General features: G+C 43.3%; 1 protein-coding gene across 17 annotated transcripts in view; it reads left to right on the top strand.

Moving 5' to 3' along the window:
• Nucleotides 1–27,948, top strand: part of CDC14B (cell division cycle 14B) — a 160,969-nt gene that overhangs the window by 27,950 nt on the left and 105,071 nt on the right. For 8 of the 17 annotated variants that reach the window (XR_004177775.1, XM_031654010.1, XM_031654008.1 and 5 more), the window contains exon 1: nt 26,653–26,833. The exons of 4 other annotated variants lie outside the window; for them this stretch is intronic. Coding sequence is in view for 11 of the 13 variants with exons in the window: in XM_031654010.1 (XP_031509870.1) it covers nt 26,772–26,833 (62 nt within the window). In the remaining 2 variants the exon portion in view is untranslated. Of the gene's footprint in view, nt 1–16,383; nt 16,405–26,357; nt 26,834–27,948 lie in introns of those variants that run through there. 5 more of the 17 variants (XM_021927745.2, XM_017949322.3, XM_021927748.2 and 2 more) reach the window with 3 other exon arrangements.

Genomic DNA, 27,948 nt, shown 5'->3' with positions numbered 1-27,948 from the left:
ACAGGCGCACGCCACTACGCCCAGCTAATTTTTGTATTTTTAGTAGAGACGGGGTTTCACCATCTTGGCCAGGATGGTCTCTATCTCTTGACCTTGTGATCCGCCTGCCTCGGCCTCCCAAAGTGCTGGGATTACAGGCGTGAGCCACCGCGCCCGGCCATGGTATGGCTTTTTGACTGCTGAAGTCTTCTTTTGGGTCCCTCAGTAATATATTAAAATTTCATACCTGTCTTGCATATTACATGTTAAACTTTTTCTTAGATATTTAGGAACTACAAATGGGATTTTTATATTTTATTTCACGTATGAACCATTTTCTGAACAGTTAACTCTTACAGCAAACATTTTAATTTTATTTAACTTTGACTCCTCAGTGTTTGGAAATTAAAGACTGAGGAGTTATTGTAACCTCCATAATGCTACATTTACATTGTAGATGAATACCAAATGGCCTTGTTTTTCTATTTAATAAAATTATAGGAATTAACCTTTCTGATCTTTTAGGTATTTTATCTTACTATAGCCCTTATAAATAAGACTTTATTAATATTCTTGTTTAGCAGCATGTTTTTTTGTTTTTGTTTTTGGTTGTTTTTTTTGTTTGTTTGTTTGTTGTTTTTGAGACAAAGTCTCACTCTGTTGCCCAAGCTGGAGTGCAGTGGCATGATCTCGGCTCACTGCAACCTCCACCTCCCAGGTTCAAGTGATTCTCCTGCTTCAGCCTCCTGAGTAGCTGGGACTACAGGCACCTGCCACCGTGCCAACTAATTTTTGTATTTTTAGTAGAGATGGGGTTTCACTATGTTGACCAGGCTGGTCTTGAAATCCTGATCTCGTGATCCACTCATCTCGGCCTCCCAAATTGCTGGGATTACAGGTGTGAGCTACTGTGCCCGGCCAGCAACCTGTATTTGAAGGGTAAGTTAACAAAGCTGATGGTGAACATATTTCAGTAAATAGATTTCTTTGCTCGATAAGTACATAGGAATTTGCTCGAGAAGCAAAACAGCTTTTTAAAAACTGAAGGTTTGGCTGAGTGTGGTGGTTCACACCGGTAATCCCAGCACTCTTCCACACAGAGGCAGGTGGATCACTTGAGTCCAGGAATTCAATACCAGCCTGGGCAACATAGTAAGACCCCATCTCTACAAACAATATAACAATTAGCTGGCTGTGGTGGCATGTGCCAGTAGTCCCAGCAACGTTGGAGACTGATGAGGCAGGATCGCTTGAGCCTGGGAAGTCAAGGCTGCAGTGAGCTGTGATTGTTCCACTGTACTCCAGCCTGGGCAAGAGAGTGAGACCCTATCTTAGAAAACAAAAAAACCCTTAAGGTTTTACATTGCTGAAAGAAATTAAAGACACAAATAAATGGAAAGACATCTTGTTGCTTGTGAATTGGAAGACTTAATATTCTTAAGATGTTAATAACCACCTAAAGCTATCTGCAGATTGAATGCAGCCCCTATCAGAATCCTAATGGCATTTTGTGCAGAAATAGAAAAATAATCCTAAAATTTATATGGAACCCCAAAGGACATTGAATAGCCAAAACAATGTTGAAGAGTGGGGAGGGGGCGGGAAGCTAGAGGCTTAAATTCCTGATTTCAGAATATATTACAAACTCACAGTAATCAAAGCAGTATGATACTGGCATGAGGACAGACCAATGGAATAGAATAAACAGCCCAGAAATAAACCCTTATATATATGGTTAAATGATCTTTGGCAAAGATGCCAAGAATTTGTGTCTTCAATAAATGGTTTGGGAAAACTGGATATACACCTGCAAGAGAATGAGGTTGGACTCTTACCTTACCCTATATACAAAAATTAATGCAAAGTATCTTAAAGACCTAAACATAAGACCAGAAACTATAAAAGTCTTAGACAAAAGCATAGGAAAATGCCTCATGGCATTGGGTTAGGGAATAATTTATTGGATATGATACCAAAAGCACAGGCAGCATAAACAGAAATAGACAAGTGGGATTACCTCAAACTTTGAAACTTCTGCTCAGCAAAGAAAACAGCTGAGTGAAAAGACAGCCTATAATGGAAGCAAACCATATCTCTGATAAGGGGATAGCACAAGGGGCTAATATAGAGAGTATACACACAACTTCTGCAACTTAACAAACCAAACAAACCAATTAAAAAATAGGCAAAGGACTTGAATCAACAGTTTTCTAAAGAAGATACACAGCTGACCAACGAGCATATGAAAACTGCTCCACAGCCAGAGCTGTGGCATGCACCTGTATATAGGCCCAGCTACTTGGGAGGCTGAGGTGGGAGGACCACTTGAGCCCAGGAGTTCGAGGCCAGGCTGGGCAAAAGAGACCCCATCTCTAAGAAAGAAAAAAGGTGCTCACTGACACTAATCTTTAGAGAAATGCAAATCAAAACTACACCTTTTAGGATGGCTGCTGTCAAAGGAAAAAAAAAAAACAGGAAATAAATGTTGGCGAGGATGTGGAGAAACTGGAAGTCTTGTACACTGTTCATGGAAATGTAAAATGGTGCAGTTGCTATGGAAAATAGTATAGAGGTTCCTCAGAAAACTAAAAATTATCCAGCAATCCTGCTGCTGTTTATAACACCAAAAGAATTGAAAACAGGATCGCCCAGTTGTGCTTTCACACTTATGTCCAGTCTAGTTCAGCATTTTTCACAAGAGCCAAGAGGTGGAAGCCACCTCAGTGTTTATCAACAGATGGATGGAAAAAGAAAATGTGGCATGTATGTAACAGTGGAATATTATCCAGCTTTAAAAAAGAAAGAAATCCTGTCATATGCTACAACATGGATGAAGCTTCAGGACATTATGCTACGTTCGTTAAGCTCATCACAAAAAGACAAATACTGCGTGATTCCATGTATATGGGGTATCTAAATTAGTCAGACTCCTAGAGACAGAAAGTAGAATGGTGCTTTCCAGGAGCTTTGGGGGATGGGGAAAAGAGGAGTTCTGTTCAGTTGATATAGAGTTTCAGTTTAGCAAGGTGAACAACTTTTAGAGATGTATTGCACAGCAGTATACTTACAAGTTAACATTATTATACTGTGCTCTTAAAATGGCTAAGATGGTAAATTTTATGTTGTTATTGACTGCAATTTAAAAACTTATTTATTTATTTATTTTTTGAGACAGAGTCTCGCTCTGTTGCCCAGGCTGGGATGCAGTGGTGCAGTCTTGGCTCACTGCAAGTTCCGCCTCCCGGGTTCATGCCATTCTCCTGCCTCAGCCTCCCGAGTAGCTGAGACTACAGGCGCCCGCCACTACACTCAGCTAATTTTTTTGTATTTTTTTAGTAGAGACGGGGTTTCACCGCGTTAACCAGGATGGTCTCGATCTCCTACCTTGTGATCCACCTGCTTCAGCCTCCCAAAGTGCTGGGATTACAGGCATGAGCCCCTGTGCCTGGCCTAAAAACTTACTGGTTTTCAAAGCTCAGTGTTACATCTATTTCTGTTTGCACACTAATCTTAATGTTCTATTTGCGTAGCTTTTCTTTCCTGAATTACATTAGGCTCCTGAAGATCAAGACTCCAGATTTCAAAGAATATTTTACTTGTACCTTAAGCAAATAAGTACATACACCTGACAAATGAAAAGGTTACTTTTAGGAATGGAATGGAAATATGAAAGTAGAATTGTTTCGGACAATTTAGACTGTGTGATTAAGCATAACAGAATGCTTGCATATTCATTCAAATTAAACAAAAAACCAAATATACTTACTAGGCGTAATTTTTCTTTTTTTTTCAGACAGAGTCTCACTTTGTTGCCCAGGCTGGAGTGCAATGGCGCAATCTCAGCTCACTGCAACCTCCACTTCCCAGATTCAAGCAATTCTCCTGCCTCCGCCTTCCAAGTAGCTGGGATTACAGGTGCATGCCACCACGCCTAACTAATTTTTTTGTATTTTAGTAGAGGTGGGGTTTCACTGTGTTGCCCAAGCTGGTCTTGAACTCCTGAGCTCAGGCAATTCATCCGCCTCGGCCTTCCAAAGTGCTAGGATTACAGCATGAGCCACTGCACCCGGCCACCAGGGTACTTTTAATCAAAATGTTTAATAGTTTATGAATTTCGTTCTACAGAAAGATTTCATAGTTACAAGCTAAACATCACTTTGTTATAAAATAGATAAATATAATTCAGTATTGACATTAAAATTCCCAGATTTTTACTGACTTCTTCTGAAACCGCCCTTTTCATGTAAGAAAAGGCAGTGTTTTAAAAACTACAAATTTGGCTGGGTGCAGGGGCTCACGCCTGTAACCCCAACATTTTGGGAGGATCACTTGAGCCCAGAAGTCCAAGATCAGTATGGTTAACATAGCAAGACCTTGTCTTAGCCAAAAATACAAAACCTAGGCGGGTGTGGTGGTGTGTCCCAGGGAATTGGGAGGCTCAGGCGGGAGCATCACTTGAGCCCAGGAGGTGGAGGCTGCAGTGAGCCTTGATTATGCCACTGCACTCCAGCCTGGGTGACAGGATGAGCCCTATCTCAGAAACAACAAGAAAAGCCCTGTACATTTAAGTACATTTCCCATGTACTAAACTAACTCAAAATTTTAATGTCAATTTGGGAAACTTAGTGAGCTTTTTGCCCTGAACATCAAAGTACAAGGAAATTTCTCTTAAAATCCTTTGGCTTCCGGTGGAGCTGCTGACAGGCTGTGCACTGCAGTGGGCTGCTGCAGGGAGCTGAATGTTACTGCTGTGCAAATGTGTTGTTGTAAAAGCTGGCTTGGAAGTAAAGGCAGCACACTCCTTTGCTGAAAGCCCTGCGTGGGTTTATAGGGGGCTTCCTATAAACTCCTTCTCCTGCATTTCCACACAGTTCTGCTGCTTCCTGCCCCTTCCCCAGGACCCCCAGAGTGTTTCTTTTGTAGTATGGCAGCCCCCACAAGAAGCAAAGCTTTGAAGGGAAGTGAACCCTTCTATGATGTGAGTTTCAGGGTTTTTCTGGTTTTCCTTTCTGGAAAAGAAAAAATTAAATCTTAAAAGCCATATCGTATAAAGTAGGCAGTCTGGAAGTCACTTACCTGAGTCACTTAATTATTTTTCCGTAGGCTTTTCCTTGAAATAGCACTATGATATAATAATGAGTAATTGTGGGGGTGGGGCAGGGAGTTGGTGCCCTTTAAAGAAATTGCTCTAGGGCAATTGTTGATACATGTGCTCCTTCATATTTGTTGATTCGGAATACATTGGCTACCTATGTTCATATATCACCCTGTGGTCACAAGCCCTGTGCAGGCTACTTACTCTCCCTTGGTGCTGCCTCTCCCATTCGTAAAATTAGGGTGCTCAGACCTAGATCATCAGACTGGTGAAAGGTGAAGGAGATCACATGTGTAAAGTGCCTAGACTAAGATGTACTCCACAGAGCCCTGCCTCTGTGCTCATATTCACTCGTTTATGAAACAGGCATCAGCTGAGTGCCTGGTGTGAACTCAGCAGTACAGGGCCAAGCGCATCTGCCCGGGGGTGCTCTGATGCCTGGTGCTGGGATCAAGGCTCTTGGCAGCAAAGGCCCTGGAGGCAGAAGGAACACTATTTGCTCCTTGTCTCCATGGAGGCCTTTTGGCTGTCAGGATCCCCCTTGTCAGAGGCTACAGATGAGAAACTGCTGGGTGCATTTCCTCCGTCTGTGCTGCCCGTTGCAGTGACCACTACCCACATGTGGCAGTGGCTCCTGTACTGGACAGAGCAGGTAGAGACTTTTCCCCTCTTGCAGAAAGTTCTTTTGGATGGTGATCTAGGTGGTGAAAGAGCTTGGCCTAGTCACTGTTTTCTCTCTTTTTTTTTGAGATGGAGTCTCACTCTGTTGCTTAGGCTAGAGTGCAGTGGGACAATCTCGTCTCACTGCAGCCTCCGCTTCCTGGGTTCAAGCGATTCTCCTGCCTCAGCCTGCCGAGTAGCTGGGATTACAGGTGCCTGCCACCATGCCCAGTTAATTTTTGTATTTTTAGTAGAGACAGGATTTCGCCGAGTTGGCCAGGCTGGTCTTGAAAGTGATCTGCCCACCTCAGCCTCCCAAAGTGCTGGGATTACAGGCGTGAGCCACTGCACCTGGCCTGTTTTCTCATTTTAAATCCGGTTTATTTTTATTTTTATTTTTAAAGTAACGGGGTTGATAGAATATAGAGAATGGCAGATAATCTATTAAAGATAATTTAGGCCCTATTTCCATGAATTTTCCTTTGTGACAATTTTAGGACCTGAAGAGCTACCTTTAAAAAATTTTAAAATATGGGCTGGGCATGGTGGCTCAGACCTATAATCCCAGCACTTTGGGAGGCTGAGGCCATAAGCTTGCTTGAGCCCATCCTGGGCAACATGGCAAGACCCTATCTCTACAAAAAAAAATTTTTAAATGAGCTGAGTGTGGTGGTGCACACCTGTGGTCCCAGCTACACAGAAGGCTGAGGTGGGAGGATCGCCTGAGTCCAGGAGGTCAAGGCTGCAGTGGGTTGTGATTGTACTACTGCACGACATCCTGGGTAACAGGTGACCCTGTCTGTAAAATAAAATTATTTAAGTGAACAGTCTTTTGCAGACTGAAGAAGGATACAAATACTATTTCAAGAATCTTTGAAAGAATTTTTCTGCTTCACCACACTTATCTTTTCTGCTAGGTCTTTTAAAGTTGCAGTGTCATGTACTGTCAGCAGTCTCTAACAGATACTAAGGTCAAGATCATTCTCAATTATATTCTTTACAGAATACTTCATTAATTCTGTAGCCTTTTCATGGATCTGTTTCAGTTAAGAGTTTTTGGGTGGCCTTCCCTCCTCCCACCCCAGCTTTTAAAAAAAATCAAGTGTAATTTGCATACAGTAAAATGCATGGATTTATGTGTGGTTTGAATTTTAGCAAGTGAATAACTACACTAAAGTTCCCTGGGTGTTTTCTGTCATCCCCCTACCCCGAGCATCTGCTGTCTGATTTCTGTCACTATCGCTTAGTTTTACCTGCTCTTGAACTTGATGCATATGGAATCATAAAACATAAACTCTTGTATCTGTCTCCTTTTGCTGAGCATAGCGCTTCAGGGACACAGCGTGTTCTGTGTGTCAGTACTTCACTCCTTTGTTACTGCGGAGCGGTGTTCCCTTGCATGAGTATATGCGATCTATCCATTGTCTTACTGATGTACATTTGGGTTGCTTTCAGTTTTTAGCTTTTATAAAACTGCTACAAATACTCATCTGCAAATCTTTTTGTCGACACACATACTAATCTGCCTTAGGTATATACTTAGGAGTAGAATGTCTGGGTCATAGAGAAAGCCTGAGTAACTTTGTAAGAAACTGCTCAATTTTGCCAGTGTCTTCATACCGGTTTACTTTCCCATTAGCAGTGTGTGAGTTCTGATTGTGCTACATCTGCTCCAACAATTGGTGGTGTCATTCTAATTTTAGCCATTTTAATGGGTGTGAAGTGGTATTTCATTGTGGTTTTAATTTGCATTTCCCTGATGTTGAATGCTTTTTTTTCATGGGCTTATAGGCCATTCCTATATCTGCTTTAGTGAAATATATTCAAAACTTTTGCCCTGGTTCCCATTTTAAAAACTTTAATATGTACCTTACAGTGAGAACACAGGGACACAGGGAGGGGAACATCACTCACTGGTGCCTGTCGCGGGGGTCGGGGGCAAGGAGAGGGAGAGCATTAGGACAGATACCTAACGCATGTGGGGCTTAAAACCTACATGACGGGTTGATGGGTGCAGCAAACCACCATGGCACACGTATACCTATGTAACAAACCTGCACGTTCTGCACATGTATCCCAGAACTTAAAGTTTAAAAAAAAAAAGTGCCTTAATCCCTTCTGCACCATTTTCTTTAAAAAAACAACAATAGTGCAATTGGCATGATAATGCTTTTTAAATCTCTCTGAGAAGTCGTTTTCTAAAGAAAGAATTACTTACTATGTTGAGTGGCCTAGAATGGTGAATGTCCTAAATAATGTTAAGAAGGATTTGAAATATCATTGGAGATAAAATATTATGAATAATATTTTGCTTCTGATAAAGCAATTATATATTCAAAATACGCACTGAAGTAAGTTTTGGCTGGGCGTGGTGGCTCATGCCTGTAATCCCAGCACTTTGGGAGGCCAAGGCAGGTGGATCACCTGAGGTCAGGAGTTCGAGACCAGCCTGACCAACATGGTGAAACACTGTCTCTACTAAAAAGACAAAAAAATTAGCAAGGCATTGCGGCACGCACCTGTAATCCCAGCTACTTGGGAGACTGAGGCAGGAGAATTGCTTGAACCTGGGAGGCAGAGGTTGCAGTAAGTCAAGATTGTGCCACTGAACTGCACCCTGGACGACAAAGTGGGACTCTGTCGCAAAAAATAAATAAATAAAATCTGTTTTATTAACTGCCAAGAAATTTGAAATGATGTAGACACTTGCTTATCTTTTTTCCCCTTTGAAATGCTTATTTAGATGGAAAAATTAGAATGTAACCTATCAGAGTTCTTGGCTTATGATCCTAGAAGAATGTCTGTCTGCTGAAAGTGAATGCTTTTTATTCCTCTGTGCCTTCTCTTCTCTGGGTCAGGAGTCTGACTTTCTTGACTGTGATCCAAATGTTTTAGGGCATGTTAGTGATACCATATGTAATCTAATTCTTTGTACCATACTGCTGGAAACTGACCTGAGCCAATCTGGTCGTACCCCTTAGGAATTTTTGACAGGTTACAGTCACTACCAAAAAGACTTGAGGTAGATGGAGTTTAGCTGCTCCCGCACAACACTGCTACCAAGTTATAATAAAAGCTGGCCTCAGATGAAAAAGTCTGCCACTCAACAGTCATTTATTAAATGTGTATTTATTAGCAAGCAGGCACAAAACAGATGATGCGTCCTGTCCTGAAAGCTTAGCTCTTGCATTTTGTAGGTACTCTGACCCCTCCTTTTATGAAAAGCTTACTTGAAGCACAGGTACAGGATTTGTCATGCTTATAGTTCATCCCAATCAATCAGAAATCCTCACAATCAGGCCAGGCTCGGTGGCTCACGCGTGTAGTCCCAGCACTTTGGGAGGCTGAGGCAGGCAGATCACTTGAGGTCGGGATTTCCAGACCAGCCTGGCCAATATGGTGAAACCCTGTCTCTACTAAAAATACAAAAATTAGGCATAGTGGTGCGTACCTGTAGTCCCAGCTACTCTTGAGACTGAGGCAGGAGAATCACTTGAACCCGGAAGGTGGAGGTTGCAGTAAGCCCAGATCACACCACTGCACTCCAGCCTGAGCTGCAGAGCAAGACTCTGTCTCAAAAATAAATCAATACTCACAACCAGTAGCTGGATGGTGGCGCTGGTTTATGCATCCAGACTGACGTATCAAACACTATCCCTGAAGAACAGTCTCGTTAGATTCCTCTAATCTGTTCATGCAAATGTGGGGTGTATCTGTAAAATATTTTATGCAAATTTGCATATGTGGACAGTCACTAATTTCACCAATGAGAGCCCCTTTCTAACAGGGATTATTCTGATGAACACACCACTGATTTTACCAATAAAAATATTTTTGGTGCCCAGTATTTGAATTAAAAATTTTCCAGAGGTATGGATAACAGAAGAGCTACTGTATTACTTCTGGAATGTGACTTCCTGCCTTAATAATGGCCATCCATCTCTGGAGTGTGAGTTTCTGATTTGAGCAGCTGCCGCCAGATCTGCCTGATCGACTCCCTGGTGTAGCTTAAACCAATCATATATGTTTTATCCTTGTCTCTGAAGTTAAATTAATTAACAACCCAGGCCCATTATATAAAATTAGTAAGCAGAATTCATCTGGATAGTCCATACTCTCTCCTGATCAATTTAATTAGTAAATCTGGTGAAAGTCTCAGATGATAGTTTAATTGTACAGCATCCAGTGACAAAGGAAACTAAGGTCTTGAACTCTAATTTTGCTTTTGTGTTGTTTGAAATGTTTGTTCCTCGGTGCCATAAAGAAATAGCACTTGAACATAAATTTAATTTATTTTAGCAAGGCCATTTTTATTGCAGAAAGGGTACACTCACCAGCAGTTTTGCCACGAGAGTACACCAAACAAAGAAGACAGGGTCATTTATAACCTGACGGACCCACCCTACTGCTGTGTCCGGTTTCCATTGGCTGGAGCCGTACCTTACATTCCGTATTTGTCCCGATTGGCTAGCAACTTAGAACTTTTTAAAAGAGGCAAAGGTAGAGTGGAACAAAGGAAGAAGGAAGTAACTTGTGGAACACTTAAGAAAGGTAAAAACACTTTTAAATAATGAAGAGGAACAGGCTATAACCTAATGCTTACTTGGACCAGTATAAGCATGCCAGGGCAAATATTTAGGCTAAATTGTGGGAGCTTAGAACATAAAGTATATTGATTTTTTTATTACGGCTAGCAGATATTTAAGAATGTTAGCACAGGTCTTTGGATAAATTTTGCTTCTAGGAGAAGTTACTATTCCCAATTAGACGGGGAGAAAAGTCTTTGAAGAGGAACCTCTACTTTACTTTTTACAGTGTCATATTGACGGACAGCATGTGGGATGGGGACTGGAGAGGTTTTTTCCAGTGACTTAAGTTTCAGGGCCCCTTGTCGGAAAACAGAAGGAGAAGCAGAGAGCTTGCTGATGGAGCTGTCCCTCGGTTCTCCCCATGAAGCGCACTGGGAGTCAGCTTTGTGTCTCCAGCCAGGGCTGCAGGGGATAACTAAGATAAGGAAGGATGATGATGAAAGGCAACTGGCTGGAGTTGTTATCGCATCTTTCCATTTCAGAGTGCTAGCTACCGATGCTGTGTTTAACCTTGTGTCTGTGCTGGGAGGGTGGATCTTGTCCTGGCAGGAAATAGCAGTTGTTTGACCACACTGAACAGGGATGCAGAGGACACTAAGGTTGAGGGGGACATAACTGTGAAAGGTGAAAGGCTTCCTCCTCATCCTTCCCTCACTCCCCAGAGGAATATATTTTCACTTATGAACTAACACCAACACGTTCAAACCCACGTAATACTCAAAAAGTGAAAGCTTCCTTCCCTGCCCCCAAATCGCACTTCCATCTCCTTGGTAACCACTGTAATTCTTCGGTGGGGGCATTTTTCTGTTGCCTTTCTGTTTATTTTTTGATTAATTTAATTTTTTTAGGGATGAGGTCTCTATCGCCCAGGCTCGAGTGCAGTGCTGCAATCATAACACACTGTGACCTCAACCTCCCGGGCTCAAGTGATCCTCCTGCCTCAGCCTCCCAAGTAGCTGGAACTATAGGTGTGAGCCACTGTGTCTGGCCCTCTGTTTATCTTTATTTTAGAAGATTATTTATTTATTTTCTTCTTGTCCTTCAGTGGATACAAATCTGTTATTTATTTTTTTTGTTTTTGAGACGGAGTCTCCCTCTTGTTGCCCAGGTTGGAGTGCAGTGGTGCAGTCTCAGCTCACCTCAACCTCCACCTCCCGGGTTCCAGTGATTCTCCTGCCTCAGCCTCCTGAGTAGCTGGGATTACAGGTGCACGCCACCACGCCTGGCTAATTTTTGTATTTTTAGTAGAGACGGGGTTTCACTATCTTGATCAGGCTGGTCTTGAACTCTGGACCTTGTGATCCGCCTACCTCTGCCTCCCAAAGTGTTGGGATAACAGGCATGAGCCACCGTGCCGAGCTTAAATCTGTTTATTTTTATACATATAAATTTACCTTAGAAATAAGGCTTAGTTTTGATTTATTTTGTTTACATATATCATGCAATTAGGTTTTTTAAATACTTAGTTGATCCTTGTATGACTGTGGAAAGATTACATATTGATCTACTTTATTAACTTTAAGTGATAGTGTGACTGCCATAGTTTAATTATTACCCTATTGATGACAGTTATTTCCATTTAGTCTTACTGCAGACACTGCTATAGTGAACACCTGTCAATTGCTTCTTAGTACTCCTATGCCAGGATTTGTCACAGGTCGATTTCAAGAGAGGAATTGGCTGGGTTACCAGTTAACAGGCATAACAGATTCTGCCAGATTGCCCTCCAGAACGCCCCCATCTATTTACAGCCTCACCGTCTTTGTAAAAAAGTGTCAATCTAGCCAGGTGCAGTGGCGCGCGCCTGTAATCCCAGCACTTGGGGAGGCCGAGGTGGGCAGATCACCTGAGGTTGGGAATTCGAGACTAGCCTGACCAACATGGAGAAACCTCATTTCTCCTAAAAATACAAAATACAAAATTAGCCAGGCGTGGTGGTGCATGCCTGTAATCCTAGCTACTCAGGAGGCTGAAGCAGGAGAATCACTTGAACCCGGGAGGCGGAGGTTGCGGTGAGCTGAAATCAGGCCATTGCACTCCAACCTGGGCAAAAAAAAGAGTGAAGATCTCAAAAAAAACCACGTAGCAATCTTCCCACAACCTTTGCCTAGGATTGCTGTCAATATTTTAATTTTTTCCCAACTGGATGACATGAAATGAAATTTCATTATTTTGTAATTTTCATTTTTCTCATTACTAATTAGGCCAAATACGTCACATAGTTTTTGGTCATCTGTATTTATTTTTCTGGTTTGCCTTTTTAATATATGATTATTTTCATTGCACTGTGTATAATTTTAAGATTTTTATAGAAATAGTTTTATATTTATATATATTTCTTGTTATGGAAGCTACAAATAGTTTCTCCTAGTCAGTTGCTTTAAAAAAAACAAAAAAGCTTTTAGAGTTACAGAGAAGTTGTAAGACTAGTAGAGCATTCCTGTGTCCGCCTTACGCAGTTTCACTTTTCTCTAGTGTTGTCCTCTGTCTTCATCATCTAGGGCTGCTGTGACGGAATACACTATGCATAGTCTGCGTGGCGTAGACAACAAACGCATTTTGTCACAGTTCTGGAGCTTAGGACGTCCAAGAACAAGGAGCCAGCAGGGTTGGCTTCTCCTGAGGACTCTGTCCTTGGCTTGCAGACTGCCGCCTTCTCCCTGTCCCTCCACATGGCCTTTCCTCTGTGCATTCAGTGGGAGAGAGTGCTCTAGTATCTCTCTCTCTCTCTCTCTCTTTTTTTTTTTTTTTTTTGAGACAGAGTCTCGCTCTATCGCCCAGGCTGGAGTGCAGTGGCGCGATCTCGGCTCACTGCAAGCTCCGCCTCCCGGGTTCACGCCGTTCTTCTGCCTCAGCCTCCCAAGTAGCTGGGACTGCAGGTGCCCACCACCACGCCTGGCTCTTTTTTGTAAGAGATGGGGTTTCACCATGTTAGCCAGGATGGTCTCGATCTCCTGACCTCGTGAGCCACCGCGCCCGGCCCGTATCTCTCTTCTTATAAGGCTGTCAGTCCCACCTGTATGACCTTGTTTGACCTTGATTTCCTCCTTAAAGGCCCTATTCCCAGTAGTCACATTGGGGGTCAGGGCTTCGGCATAAGAATTTTAGGCGCACAATTCAGTCCATAACATCATCTTACATTACTGTGGCGCTTTAAGAAACCAGCACTGGGCTGGGCGCAGTGACTTACGCCTGTAATTCCAGCACTTTGGGAGACCAAGGCAGGCGGATCACCTGAGGTCAGGAGTCCGAGACCAGCATGGCCAACATGGTGAAACCCTGTCTCTACTAAAAATACAAAAATGAGCCAGGCATGGTGGCGCATGCCTGTAATCCCAGCTACTTGGGAGGCTGAGGCAGGAGAATCACTGGAACCCGGGAAGCAGAGGTTGCAGTGAGCCGAGATGGCGCCACTGCACTCCAGCCTGGGCAACAGAGTTAGACTCCGTCTCAAAAAAAAAGAAACCAATACTGATATGTTATTATTAAGTATACTGTAGACTTTATTGGGATTTCAGCAGCTTTCCCATTAACCTTTCTCTATTCTGAATTTCAATCCACATTGCATTTAGCTGTCATCTGCCTAGCCACCTAAGGTCTGTGAAAGTTTGTCAGCCTTTCCTTGTTTTTCATGATCTTGACAGTTTTGAGGAGAACGGGTCATGTATTTTGTAGAATGTCCCTCAAATTGGGTATGTCTGCTTGTTTTCCTCATGACTAGACTGGATTTTTGGCATGAGTACCACAGAAGGTGAAGAGCCCTTCTATCATATCTCGTCAGAGGTACATGAAATCCACATGACATCACGGGTTAGTCACAGTCATTTGGTTAAAATCGTGTTTGCTAAGTTTCTCTTCTGTAAAGTTACTGTTTTTCCCTTTCCACACTGTATTCTTCGAAACAAGTCACCTAAGTGCAGTCCACACTCAAAGGGGCGGAGGGGCTAAGCATCACTTCTTGGAGAGAAGTAGCTACGTATGTCTAATTTGGAATTGTTCTATGAGGAAGATTTGTCTCCTCTCCATTTACTTACTCAATCACTTATGGCAGTATGGATTCATGCATATTACTTTACACTTTGGATTAAAATCCAACATTATATACTGATTTTGTTGCTCACATTGTTCTTTCTTTGACTGTTGGAGTTTTTCAGGTTGGCTCCAGTATCACACTTTTCTCCCACCCTGTTTTCTTTAAAAATATATTTATAGTGTGTTCTGTACATTTAACAGTCTTTTTTCTTAATAACTTTTCTTTTTGTGTCTAAGTTTTAAACCGTGTATCAGTTAGGCTAGGCTAGGCTATGTTGTGATGGCAGCCCCAAAGTCTTAGTGGCATGTGACAAGCAAAGATTTTTTTTGCTCATGACACACGTCCACCACTGGTTAGGTAAGAACTATTACTCCCGCAAACCAGGCTGGTGGAGCATGGCTACTTCATCTGTAACTTTTTATTGAGCGTAATGTAAATGAAGTCATATTTATTTTATAATACATATATGTAGATATATCTGTAATGCGTGATACATACACACACAGAAATGTGCACAGCTCTGTAAACACCTTGTGAACGTCCTGGGTAAGTAAGTAGCAGATGGATGGAGAAACAGAATATCACCATAGGCCTGGCACGATGACTCACACCTGTCATCTCAGCACTTTCAGGGGCCGAGGCAGGAGGATTGCTTGAGCCCAGGAGTTCAAGACCAGTCTGGGCAATACAGGGAGACAAAAATTAACCAGGTGTGGTGGCACGCATGCCTGTAGTCCCTACTACTCAGGAGGCTGAGGTGAGAGGATCCCTTGAGCCCAGGAGTTCAAGACCAGCCTGGGCAACATGGTGAAACCCCACCTCTACAAAAAATACAAAATTAGCCAGGTGTGGTGGTACGTGTTTGTGGTTCCAGCTACTTGGGAGGTTGAGGTGAGAGCATTGCTTGAGCCTGGGAGGCAGAGGTTGCAGTGAACTGTGATTGCATCACTGCCCTCCAGTCCAGGTGACAGAGGTAGGCTCTGTCTCAGAAACGAAAGTATCATCACACCTCAGGAACCACCCTCTGTGTCATTTCCTGGTGACCACCCCCTTCAAGGACAAACACTACCCTGATTTGTATTGCCATAGATTTGTCTGGTTTTGAAATCTATATGAATGGAATCATACTGTATTTACTCTTTTTTTCTTCCAGCTTTTCACTAAATGTTTGTGTGCATTGTTTGTGATGTGTGTGGCTGTAGCTCAGGCACGCTAATTGCCATGTAATATTCCACTATAAGGAAGCACCCAGCATTCGATTCTATTGTTTCTAGTCATTTGGGTTGTTTTCAGTGTTTGCCTATTATAAATAATGATTCTAGGAGCTTTTAAAAAATACCTTTCTTGGTGAACATGTGTATGAATTTCTGTTGTATGTAAATCTAGAACTGGAATTACTGAGTCAGAAGATGTGCTCTATTTATTTGTTGTATGTAAATACTGTCAGCTTTCTAAAACGGTTGTACTGCCGCTGTAATCTTAAATGCTGCAGGATAGAGGGAGAGTTCTGTGGGGTTTTGCACCATGGAATAGTGGTCTGGCCTGGGAGTAGCATTCTCACCTCTGTTCACTTAACCATGAAGCAGTCAGCACAAGCAGTCCCACTGTGGTCTGGGATGTGGAGAGCCAGAACTATTATGTTCAAGTTTTTAATCCAGAAATAATTAATTTTTTTGTAAATGGTGTGATAGAGGGAGACATTTTTAGACAAATAGTTTTCCTCAGATTTTTGTTTGCCTACGTTCCATAGATTTAAATAAGAATTCTTACTGACATTACTCTTCAAGTAATTTGTGTTGAATTTTCTTTGAATGCCCCATTATTGCAAGGTTATTTAGAAATGGGTTTTAAATGTTTCCATATTGATAGATTGATAGATTTTTTATGATCTTCTCCTCTAAACTTTTTTTTTTTTTTTTTTTGGAGATGGAGTCTCGCTCTGTCACCCAGGCTGGAGTGCAGTGGTGCGATCTTTGCTCACCGCAACTTACACCTCCCAGGTTCAAGCAATTCTCCTGCCTCAGCCTCCTGAGAAACTGGGATTACAGGTACACGCCACCACACCAGCCAATTTTGTATTTTTAGTAGAGACTGGGTTTTACCATGTTGGCCAGGCTGGTCTCGAACTCCTGACCTCTAGTGATCCACCCACCTCAGCCTCCCAAAGTGTTGGGATTACAAGCGTGAGCCACCGTGCCCCGCCAAAACATTTCTGTTATTGTATTGTAGTCATTGAACATGGCCCTTGTGTATGGTTTCTGCTTTCCAGAATTTGTTGAGATTTCCTCGTGACCTAACACATGACAACTGAATACCCTATTTGAAAAGTTTATGTGTTCTATGTTGAAAACAGTTCTATCTACTGCGTCATGCCACTAATTCCTTATTTCATTTTTTTGAAGTGTGTTTAGTCTTCTATGATTATGGATGTACTAATTACTCCTATTTTCACTTGTTTTTGCTTGATAGATTTAAAATCTGTCGTTATGTGTGATGGTTATAATCTTTTGGTAAATTATATCTTTCTTTTTTTTTTTTTTTTTTTGAGATGGAGTCTCGCTCTGTCGCCCTGTTTGGAGTGCAGTGGCTTGATCTCAGCTCACTTCAGTCTCTGCCTCCCGGGTTCAAGCAATTCTCCTGCCTCAGCTTCCTGAGTATCTGGGATTACAGGTATTCCCCGCCACCATGCCCAGCTAATTTTTGTATTTTTAGTAGAGAAGGGGTTTCGTGATGTTGGCCAGGCTGGTCTCGAACTCCTGACCACAAGTGATCCACCTACCTCAGCTTCCCAAAGTGCTGGGATTACAGGCATGAGCCACCACGCCTGGTGATTATATATCTTTAAACATTAAACACCTTTGTCTTTTAATTGCTTTTTATTGTGAATTCCTTATTTCTTTTTTTTTTTTGAGACGGAGTTTTTGCTCTATTGCACAGGCTGGAGTGCAGTGGCGCTATCTCAGCTGACTGCAGCCTCCGCCTCCTGGGTTCAAGCAATTCTTCTGCCTCAACCTCCCAAGTAGCTGGGATTACAGGTGCCCGCCACCATGCCCAGCTAATTTTTTGTGTTTTTAGTAGAGACGGGGTTTCACCGTGTTAGTCAGGATGGCTTCGATCTCCCGACCTCGTGGTGCGCCCGTCTCGGCCTCCCAAAGTGCTGGGATTACAGGCTTGAGCCACCGCGCCCGGCCAATTTTTTGTGTTTTTAGTATTTAGATGACGGTTCACCATGTTGGCCAGGCTGGTCTCAAACTCTTGACCTCAGGTGATCCACTCACCTTGGCCTCCCAAAGTGCTGGGATTACAGGCATGAGCCACCGAGCCTGGCCTCTGAAATCTGTTTTATCTGATGTTAATATTGCTGCTTTCTTTTTTCCTAGCAACTGTATAGCATACCTTTGTCTATCCTTTCATTTCAATTTCTTCTGTAAGGCTTTGTTTTTATTGCCTTTATTAAACATATAGCTTGAGGACTTTTTGGGGTTTTTTGGTTTGTTTTTGGTAGAGATGGTCTCTCACTTTCTTGTTCAAATTCAGGGGATCCTCTTGTCTCGGCCCCCCAAAATGCTGGGATTATGTGAGCCCAGCTTAGCTTGAATTTTTTAAACTCATTTTGAAAATCTTGTCTTTTAACAGGTGAATTTTGTTTTGCATTGTAAAATGATAGCTTGTATGTTTGGACTGATTCCCACCATCTTATTCGGGTTTGTTTGCCATAATATTTCTTCTTGTTCTTGGGTGCCTTGCTAACATTTTCTCAGTTTCATTTTTCTCTCTTGGTGTAGTGATTTAGAAAGTATGAAAACTTACATAGTTCTTCTAGTGCCTCCCTTAAAAAAAAAAAACTCATTTATAAAGTATTTCAGAGACGCAAATGAGTATGGAGACTAACATAATGTTGGGGGAGATGTCTAGGGCTTCTGTAGATAAGATTACTTTTTTCTACCCTAGTTCCAGACCAGCTGATTGAGAAACACAGGAGTTAAACAGACAAAAATTAAAATTACCAGGCTTGGTTTATCTGTGTGGGCATTTAGATCCGAAGGCAACTGGAATTACTTGCGCAAGCAGTCACTGGCACGTCGGACAACCACAAGGACAAATTCCAGACAGTGCGTCTGCAAACGGGTAGAGTCTTCGACACCCGGGATCCATGGGTGACTGTGTAGAATAGTGCCTCCTCCACCCTCTTATCTGCGGGGAACATGTAGCACCGGCAAGAAGTAAACATCCGTTATAAATCACATCACTAAGGTTTCGGGGTTATTTGTTGTCACAGCTTATTCTGACGAATGAACTCAATTCATCACAGGGTATAGACTGAACCAGAACCATACTAATTGTAGGTTCGGTCAGTCTGAAAAAGGAGCAGGAAGGATAGTTAGCCTTCTTCATCTCGTGCATTTCTTATTTCACTCTCTGCTCACGGTATTGACTGGGGTGTTAGCTTTTTCCTCTTTGATGTATGGTGCTTTGCAAATTCTAAATACTGACACTTTCTTAGTTTTATACATTGTATGTTCTTCTCCTAGTCTGTGAGTTATGTTTTTAAATTTTGTTTCTGGGCTCCTGTGTTGAACAGAAATATTAAATCTTTGTGTGTGTGTGTGTGTGTGACGGAGTTTCGCTCTTGTTGCACAGGCTGGAGTGCAGTGGTGCCAGCTCCCAGCTAATTTTTGTATTGAAACACTAAATCTTTATGTAATCAAGTTTCTCAATCTTTTACTTTACAGTTTGGGTGTTTTTTGTTTTGAGTAAAAAAGAAATCCATCCCTGTTTCACTAAGCTGAGTTATTTTCCCATATATTCTTATACAGCTTTCTTTTTTTTTTTGAGACGGAGTCTCGCTCTCTCCCCCAGCCTGGAGTGCAGTGGCGCAATCTCGGCTCATTGCAAGCTCCGCCTCCCGGGTTCACGCCATTCTCCTGCCTCAGCCTCCCGAGTAGCTGGGACTACAGGCACCTGCCACCGCGCCCGGCTAATTTTTTGTATTTTTAGTAGAGACGGGGTTTCACCGTGTTAGCCAGGATGGTCTCGATCTACTGACCTCGTGATCCGCCCGCCTCGGCCTCCCAAAGTGCTGGGATTACAGGCATGAGGCACCACGCCCGGCCCACAACTTTCATATCTAGGTTTTTAATCCACTTGAGGTATTTTTTTTGCCTTTGGTGGGTAGTGGTGTATGGTATGAGATAGGGATCAAATTTCTTCCCTCCCCCACCCCTAACAACACGGACACCAGTTGTCTCACGTGTACTGAGTATTAATCATCCATCGATGTGTAATGCCCCTAATGTCACATGTGATGTTTCCATGTATATGTGGCTCTCATCTTTGCCTGTTATATCTGTGCCAGTAGTACACTGTGCCAATACTGCCTAAATTCTTGTAAGTTTTAGTATATGGTAGAGCAAGAGCCCCCTTCTTGTTCTTTTGTTTGTTTGTTTTTTTTCGAGACAGAGTCTCACTCTGTCGCCCAGGCTGGAGTGCAGTGGCACGATCTGGGCTCATGGCAACCTCCGCTTGCCAGGTTCAAGCGATTCTCCTGCCTCAGCCTCCTAAGTAGATGGGATTACAGGTGCGGGCCACCCACACCTAGCTAATTTTTTGTATTTTTAGTAGAGACAGGGTTTCACCATTTTGGTAGGGCTGGTCTCGAACTCCTGACCTCAGGTGATCCACCCGCCTCGGCCTCCCAAAGTGCTGGGATTACAGGTGTGAACCACTGCGCCCAGCTGCTTGTCTGTATTTTTTAGACAGATAGTCGCCTGCAAATAAGGACGGTTTTGATTCTTCCTTTCCAGTTTTCTCTGATTTCCTTTTTGTATCTTGATGTCAGCTAGCACTTCCAGTCATTACATTGTTAAATAGAGGTAATGATAGTGGGAAGTTTTTCTTGCTTTTTATTTTATAGGGATGCTTCTAAAGTTAAGGTATGAAGTGTGATATTTGCTGTTGCAACAATCTTTATCAGCTTAAGGAAGTTCTCTTTTAGCTCCATTGTTCAAAGACTTAATTGGAAATGAGTGTTGATTTTAATGACTTCCTTTTCTGTATTTAATGAGATAATCATGTGACTTTTTTCTGTAATCTGTTCATGTTGATAGGCTTTTTTTTCTTTCTATGTTGAATAAGATTAATTTTCTTTTCATATGCTGTTGACCGTTTGTATTTCTTTTCTGAATTGAGTGTTCATAGTCTTTCTAGATTTTTTTCTCCTGGGTTGTGTTAGGGAAAAACTCAAACTGTTTTTCTGCTGTCACACCAACACAGCAATTATCAGCACAAAAGACCTCTGTAATATGTGTGGATTTCTGTGGCAGACACCAGTTGGGTGTCCTCCCGTTCAATTTTGACACCATCTACCTGGAGATAGCATCAGATCTCACAGGTTGAGGGTTCAGTCCCCAAAACTACCCCCTTCTTCCCACAAGTCACAAGTCTGGGCCTCAGCAACTTCTGACTGACTGGCTTCAAGTTGGGGTTCCCGGGATCCCCTCTTTGGGTTCAATTAATTTGCTAGAGGAATCAGGGAAACTCGCTTACTAGTTTATTATGAAGGCTATTTTAAAGGATACAGATAAACAACCACAGGAAGAGATGCACCAGGTGAGGTCTGGAAGGGTCCCAAGTGCAGGAGCTTCTGACCCCGTGGAGTTGGGGTACACCACCCTCCAGGCATGTGGATGAGTTCTCACTCACCTTCCTGTCAGCCTCCATAGTTCAGCTCTCCAGAAGTCCTGTGAACCCTGTCCTTTGGGCCTTGAGTGGCGATTTCGTTGCTTGTCTATGATTGAAGGATGGGCAACTGTGTTGAAATTTGATTGGACAAAAAGGGTATAATCTACACCCAGCAAGGCCTGTCTGTTCAGATTCTTCCAGCCTCTCAGGGCAGCATGCCTTCCTCCAGGGGATGGGACGGGATGCTTTGTGGAATGAGGGTCTTACAGCTCACAGTCATATTAGAGCCCTGCCTTGGGCTGGGGAGAGGAGAGCAGGAAACGGTCAGAGAGATTCTGTTTCCCAAGGCCGGCTTTCTGAGGTCCACAGCACCCAGCATATAACAAGATATTGTAACAAAAGTTATGGGAGTTGGGAGCTAGGATCTGTGGATCAAAACCAATAGGTATATAATTATAATATCACAGATGGTGATATTGCTTTGGAGAGACATTTTATCTGTTGTGATAATTAGCTTTTATTATAGGTGTTTTCCCCCAAGTCTCTCCTAGTTTTTCCCTTTGTGACTTGTTTTGTGTCACACTTTAAAGTCCTGTGTGTTAAATTATAAAATTATTCATTGTTATGAATTACGTTACTTCCGAATTAGCCAGGACAAATAAGAGGAGGAAGATGAGGATTAAAATTCATTTATCTGGAATATTTTGTATGAGTTCGTGAATAAAACTTGGGAACCAGAAGAAAAATAAATAAAATAATTCATTATAGCCTGGGCGCAGTGGCTCACACCTGTAATCCCAGCACTTTGGGAGGCCGAGGTGGGCGGATCACGAGGTCAGGAGATTGAGATCATCCTGGCCAACATGATGAAACCCAGTCTGTACTAAAAACACAAAATTAGCCGGGCGCGGTGGCAGGCGCCTGTACTTGGGAGGCTGAGGCAGGAGAATCGCTTGAACCCAGGAAGCGGAGGTTGCAGTAAGCCGAGATTGCGCCACTGCACTCCAGCCTGGCAACAGAGGGAGACTCCGTCCCCCCCAAAAAAAAATCCATTTTAATTTTATAGTTATCTGATAGCTTTTTCAAAATTATTTCATCTGTGGTGTGTTTTATAAATATGTGATATTAGCATCTCATTTTCTTTTCATACATGTAAACACCTGCCCCATATTGGATAAGGCCTTCTTTGTTACTGAATTGAAATAATCAGTTTTCTTATAAGTGTTCATATATGTCTGGGTCCAGATTGTACATTGCTGTGCTAAAATCTTATTGTTTTAGTTACTGTTGACTTACATTTGGGTAAGTCTTTGAGGCTAGGACTTAATCTTATGCTTCAGATCCAATAGCCTGTGTTCAGATCCCAATTCTGCCACTTCCCAGCAAGCTTTGTGACCTTGTGCAGGTTAGTCACTCCACCTCCTTAGGGCTAGTTGACCCTGGTAGTACTAACCTCACGGGGTATAGCGAGCTGAATACAATACATGGCTCTGAACTCTCCATCATCTGATCTCTCCATCATCGTTGGTTATCATTGTCATTTGAGTGGGTAATGCCGCTGCTGCTGCTTTGTTAATCAGTACTTTCATGAACATTTGTTCCTCTGCTCCCCATGTTCTTTCCTTCCCTCAAAAAACAAGCGGCTAATACAGATGACAGCCTAATGTCTATGGTCCTGTCTCTGAGGGGCAGTCTGTGTTCAGGTGGAGCCTGTTCTCTCCTGCTCCCTAGCGTGTCAAATCTCCTTTCTGCCTGTCTGTGGTAACTCAGCAGAGGTTGACTTCCCCCAGCTGTAGGGAAGCTGTCCATTTCTCCATTGGCTCTGCCAGGACCTGTGAAGGCCGTCCACCCAGGTCAAGGGGGAAATACAAAGTGGAGAAAGCCCACTGTGTCTCTAGGTCCAAATAGGGCTCTTTAAATCTTTTCTATTAACAAGCACATACTTTATTATAATTCCCACCAACTCCTACATATTTCTCTGTTTTATGGTTAATTATCCCCAAATACCTATAGCTGTTATCCAGGAAAATGTTTTTCATTTCAGATTTAACAGATAGTTGCTAAAGGAAAAGGCAGTCAACCTGGAGGCCCAAAAGTCAAATCAGACCTACAGACACATTAGTCCCAAGGATGGATTTTAAGGTTTTTTTTTTTTTTTTTTTTTTGAGACGGAGTCTCGCTCTGTCGCCCAGGATGGAGTGCAGTGGCGCCATCTTGACTCACTGCAAGCTCTGCCTCCCGGGTTCACGCCATTCTCCCGCCTCAGCCTCCCGTAAAGCTGGGACTACAGGCGCCCGCCACCACGCCCGGCTAATTTTTTGAATTTTTAGTAGAGACGGGGTTTCACCATGTTAGCCAGGATGGTCTCGATCTCCTGACCTCGTGATCCACCCGTCTCGGCCTCCCAAAGTGCTGGGATTACAGGCGTGAGCCACCGCGGCCGGCCTAAATATTTTTACTAACATTTTTAAATCATGAGATTTTGTTTCCTTCTCCCATATCATATTAGTAGGAATGATGATGTGGTGCGACAGGAATGTATAGGCAAAAAGATGACTGCTGCTTTCTGTTTCTGACAACAGAAACATCAATGGGGGGATACACGGATTTTTAACAGGATTATAAAGTTAATCGTCAAGCTTTAAGCAAAACCTTGTAAAGAGCCCTGTTTCGGCCGGGCACGGTGACTCATGCCTATAATTCCAGCACTTTGGGAGGCCAAAGCGGGTGGATCACTTGAGGTCGGGAGTTTGACACCTCTACTAAAAATTAGCTGGGAGTGGTGGCATGTGACTGTAATCCCAGCTACTTGGGAGGCTGAGGCAGGAGAATCGCTTGAGCCTGGGAGGTGGAGGTTGCAGTGAGCCAAGATTGCACCACTGCACTCCAGCCTGGGCGACAGAGCGAGACTCCAAAAAAAAAAAAAAAAAAAAAGACCTGTTTCTGGTTCCAGGTCCTAATAAATGACCCTCAACCCAGCACTGTAGTTTCTGTAGTACTTTATTGGTGTGTTACTCTAACAATAAAATATTGGCATTATGTAGAGATAATTGCACATCAGAAATCAGTGATTTTCCCCCGCCTGTAATACATAAAATACTCCTTAGGGAACTGAACTTAAGGTTTGGGCTGGGAGGGAAAATTTCTTCCCTTTTCTATCTAGCCACTTTTCTAGTTTAAACTGGGCTTTTTGAAAGAAACTGGAATTTCAAGAGATAGGTAGAAACCAAAACATGTTACTAACCAGTTCCCTTGTTTAAATGCGCGCAAAGGATATTTTCCAGGTTGCCTCGTACTGTGCTCATTAAATGCTTCCTATCTTGATCAAGAGTCAGCTTTGGAAAAACAGTTAGCCTGCAAGTTGACTTTTTAAAAGCGGTGTAATTTTGAATAGGTAATACATGGTACAATGCCAAAGCTGTAAAAAGGCATAAATCTCTCTTAACATTCCCTATTTCTAGTCACTGACTTACCAAGGCATTGATACGTTTCTTGTGGCTGCTTCCAGAGATTTGCTACCCATGATTTCATCTATAATCGTATACATGTGTATGTAGGATTTAAACTCACACATAGAAGTGGTAGTACTTAACAGTCCATCTTGGCTATCTTTAGTTTTTAGTTTTCTTTTTTTTTTTTCTTTTGAGACGGAATTTCGTTCTTGTTGCCCAGGCTGGAGTGCAAAAGCGTGATCTTGGCTCACTGCAACCTCCACCTCCCGGGTTCAAGCGGTTCGCCAGTCTCAGCCTCCCAGGTAGCTGGGATGACAGGCGTGCACCACCACGACTGGCTAATTTTTTGTATTTTTAGTAGAGGCGGAGTTTCACCATGTTGACCAGGCTAGGCTCGAATGCCTAACCTCAGATGATCCATCCATCCGCCTTGGCCTCCCAAAATGCTGTGATTACAGGCGTGAGCCGCCACGTCTGGCTAGTTTTCAGTTTTCAGTCTTTAACATTTCCGCCGAACTTCCCATTTGTTGGCTCCATGGAGGTGGCTCCGTTTGTATTGCCACCCACAGGCGATGTATGTGAGTGCCCTCGACCTCCCGACACGCCGCAGCACCTTACCCGACTCTCTTGAGTTTTGCCCGTCTGAGGAAAAAGTAGTACCTCATAGTGGAACTTTGCATTTCTTTTGTGATAACGTAAAACTGAAGTTAGGTATCTTCTCGAGATGAATTTAAAATATTTTTCCAGTTTATCTCTTGATTTCGTTTATGTGTCTTTTGCTGTGAAAACTGCTTAAAAATGTGTTTGTGGCTTTTAGGTTTTGTATCATTTAGCAAGGTCTTCCCCAGTTGGAGAGTATAAAAAAGAATTCATGGTTTTAAAAATATATTTTAAGAAGTCTTTGATCCATCTGGAATTGTAGAATAAGATTAGGAGGTATGCAGGTTTACTTTTGAGGCAAAAGTATGTATAAAGTAACACTTTCCTACAGAAAACTTGGGAAAACACAGGAGGGAATGAAAATGAACCCCAGTCCCAGCACCTTGGTATCTGTAACAACTGGGATCATGCTTATGCTGGATTTCAATTTTTTTCACTTAAGATTAAAATACAAACAGAATAGAATATATTTTATTAATGTTTAATTTTTGTGGGTACAAGTAGGTGTATTATATTTATGGGGTGCATGAGATGTTTTGATACAGGCAGGCAATGCACAATAATCGCATCATGGAGAATGGGGTATCCATCCCCTCAAGCATTTATCTTTTGTGTTACAGACACTCCAATTGTACTCTTAGTTATTTTTAAATGTACAATTAAGCTATTGTGGACTATAGTCACCCACACCCTGTTGTGCTGTGAAATGCTAGGTCTTATTCATTTGTACTGTTTTTTTTTTTTGTGCCCATTACCCCCACACTACCTTTCCCAGCCTCCGATAACCATCCTTCTACTCTCTATCTCTACAATCATTTTAAATGGTTGTTTAAAACGGGCGTCAACATTTCTGTTTTTAAACCATTCCAAACCGTCCCTTTAAAGGAACGCATGACCAGAGGGTTGCCTTTAAATCTTGCACAATTAAAAGAAGAGCGTTTTCTCTGAGGCAGCTGATCTCAGGAAATGTTGCACGATTTTGAAGATGCCCGTTTTCCATCAGACCCGGCCCTGCTGGGTCACTTGGCGGGTCTTGGCGGAGCGAGGGTGCGCTGGGCCCTGGTCCGGGAGGGCGCCCTGCAGGGGCCCGGGCCTGGCTCGGCTGCAGCACCTCCTGGCGGCAGGACTGCAGCGTGGGAGGAGCCAGGAGGCCCCCGCCCCGGCCGGCGTCACCCTCGGGTCTGTCCCTGTCTGGGACCGAGCCCTTTTGCACGAAGTCCTTTAATCGCTAAGGAGCTTTGCCAGACGCTTCCCCCGCAGGCCCGCTGGCGTCTGACCCACGTCCCCTCTGCGGGGTGTTTGGGACTCGAGCCCTGGCAGGCACAGGCCGCCCCGCGTTCCCCGCTGGGGAGGGAAGGCGGGCGGCGAAGCGGCGGGGCGGGGGCCGGGGGAAGAAAGTAGGAGGTGGGGCGGGGTGCTGTCCCTCCCCGCGCCCTCGTCGCCCACCGGGCTGTTTCCAGGAGTTGGGGACTTCCGGGGTTGCGCTGTCGCGTCCGGCCGTGGGCCGCCGAGGGGTGTCGCTGCCCCGCGCGGCCCTTTAAACTTTGTTTTTTAAACTTCGGGGGTGTGGTCGCGGCGCCTCCCCTCTCGGCGGCCGTCCTTGCCTCTGCCCCGCCTTCCAGATGCTTTGGAGTCATGAGCCGGGAGGGCGCGGGGGCCGCTCTGGTGGCCGAGGTGATCAAAGGTGAGCCGGGAGGGCGGGGGCTTCCCGGGGACGCCGGCACCCGTGCTGGGACGGGGCGGGCGGCGCTGGCCGGGAGGTGCCCCTAGTCTGGGCCCCGGCCGCCTCTGTCTCCTGCGCGTGGGTGGCCTCGGCACTTGTCCTCAGGCTCTGGGCTTCAGCGCTCGTGGGCGGCTGTGACCCTAGGGTGCCTGCATCTGAGCCTAGTAGGTGAGCTGCACCTCCCCACCCGCGCGGGAGCGAGATCCTTGGGCTCTGTCACAGGGATCAAAGGTCCTTGTGGTTGGAAAGGATTAAGCCCTGTCACCCATTTGAGTGTTTGTGGTTGCAAGAAATTTTAGCTAAGGAGTTTACAAGGAAATAAACGCAGCAGTTGCATGAGTTGAATTGCAGATCAAAAAAAAAAAAAAGTTTACCATTTGGGGAAAGGGTGCCAGCTGGCTCTGCTGAAAGTGTATATGTTTTAAAGGCTGTACTTGATTTTGCCACGTTGTGAGTGTATTTTCTTAGCACCACTAGTATTACTATTAGATATTGTGGATGATTTTATTTCACCCGAGGATTTTTAGGCAAGGAATAAGGGTGGAGCCTTCTGAGCCTTACTACTCATTACCATTCTTGCTAACCTCACAGCAGCCTAACTGCTTTTATGCAACACAAGTTCATCTCAGACTCATCATGCAGAAACCTCTCATTGCTTCTGTTTTAATGGTAATTTGTCTAATTGTAAAAATACCGAAGTAGTGATTCCAAGTTAGAAAGAAGTGATCCCTGAGAACAGTTGGAGAAACATATGGTTTGTTCTATAGCTGTAAGTGATAATTTTGAAGCAATTTTGAAAGCATTCTTTCTCTTTAAGAAAAAAAAAATAGTTTCTTACTGAAATGACTTTTTAGGATGTCTTGAAAAATGTAGTGAAATTCATCTAGAAACTTAGAAGGTTGATGCTAGCCATCATATGCATGCTGCAATTTGCTGAAATGTCTTAATCCAGGCGAGCTAAACTTTTACAAAAATAGGTTTGTTTAGAAATCATGTCACCACATGAAAAATCACCACTTTTGAAACTTACGGTTAAAGGCAGTTTCTCTTTTAAAAATGTGCTCATTGATTATTAC

The sequence above is a fragment of the Papio anubis genome, chromosome 13 (assembly GCF_008728515.1).
Source record: "Papio anubis isolate 15944 chromosome 13, Panubis1.0, whole genome shotgun sequence".
NCBI classification, from domain to species: Eukaryota; Metazoa; Chordata; class Mammalia; order Primates; family Cercopithecidae; genus Papio; species Papio anubis.
Note: the sequence above shows the minus strand (reverse complement) of the source record. Positions and strands in the feature narration are given on the sequence as shown.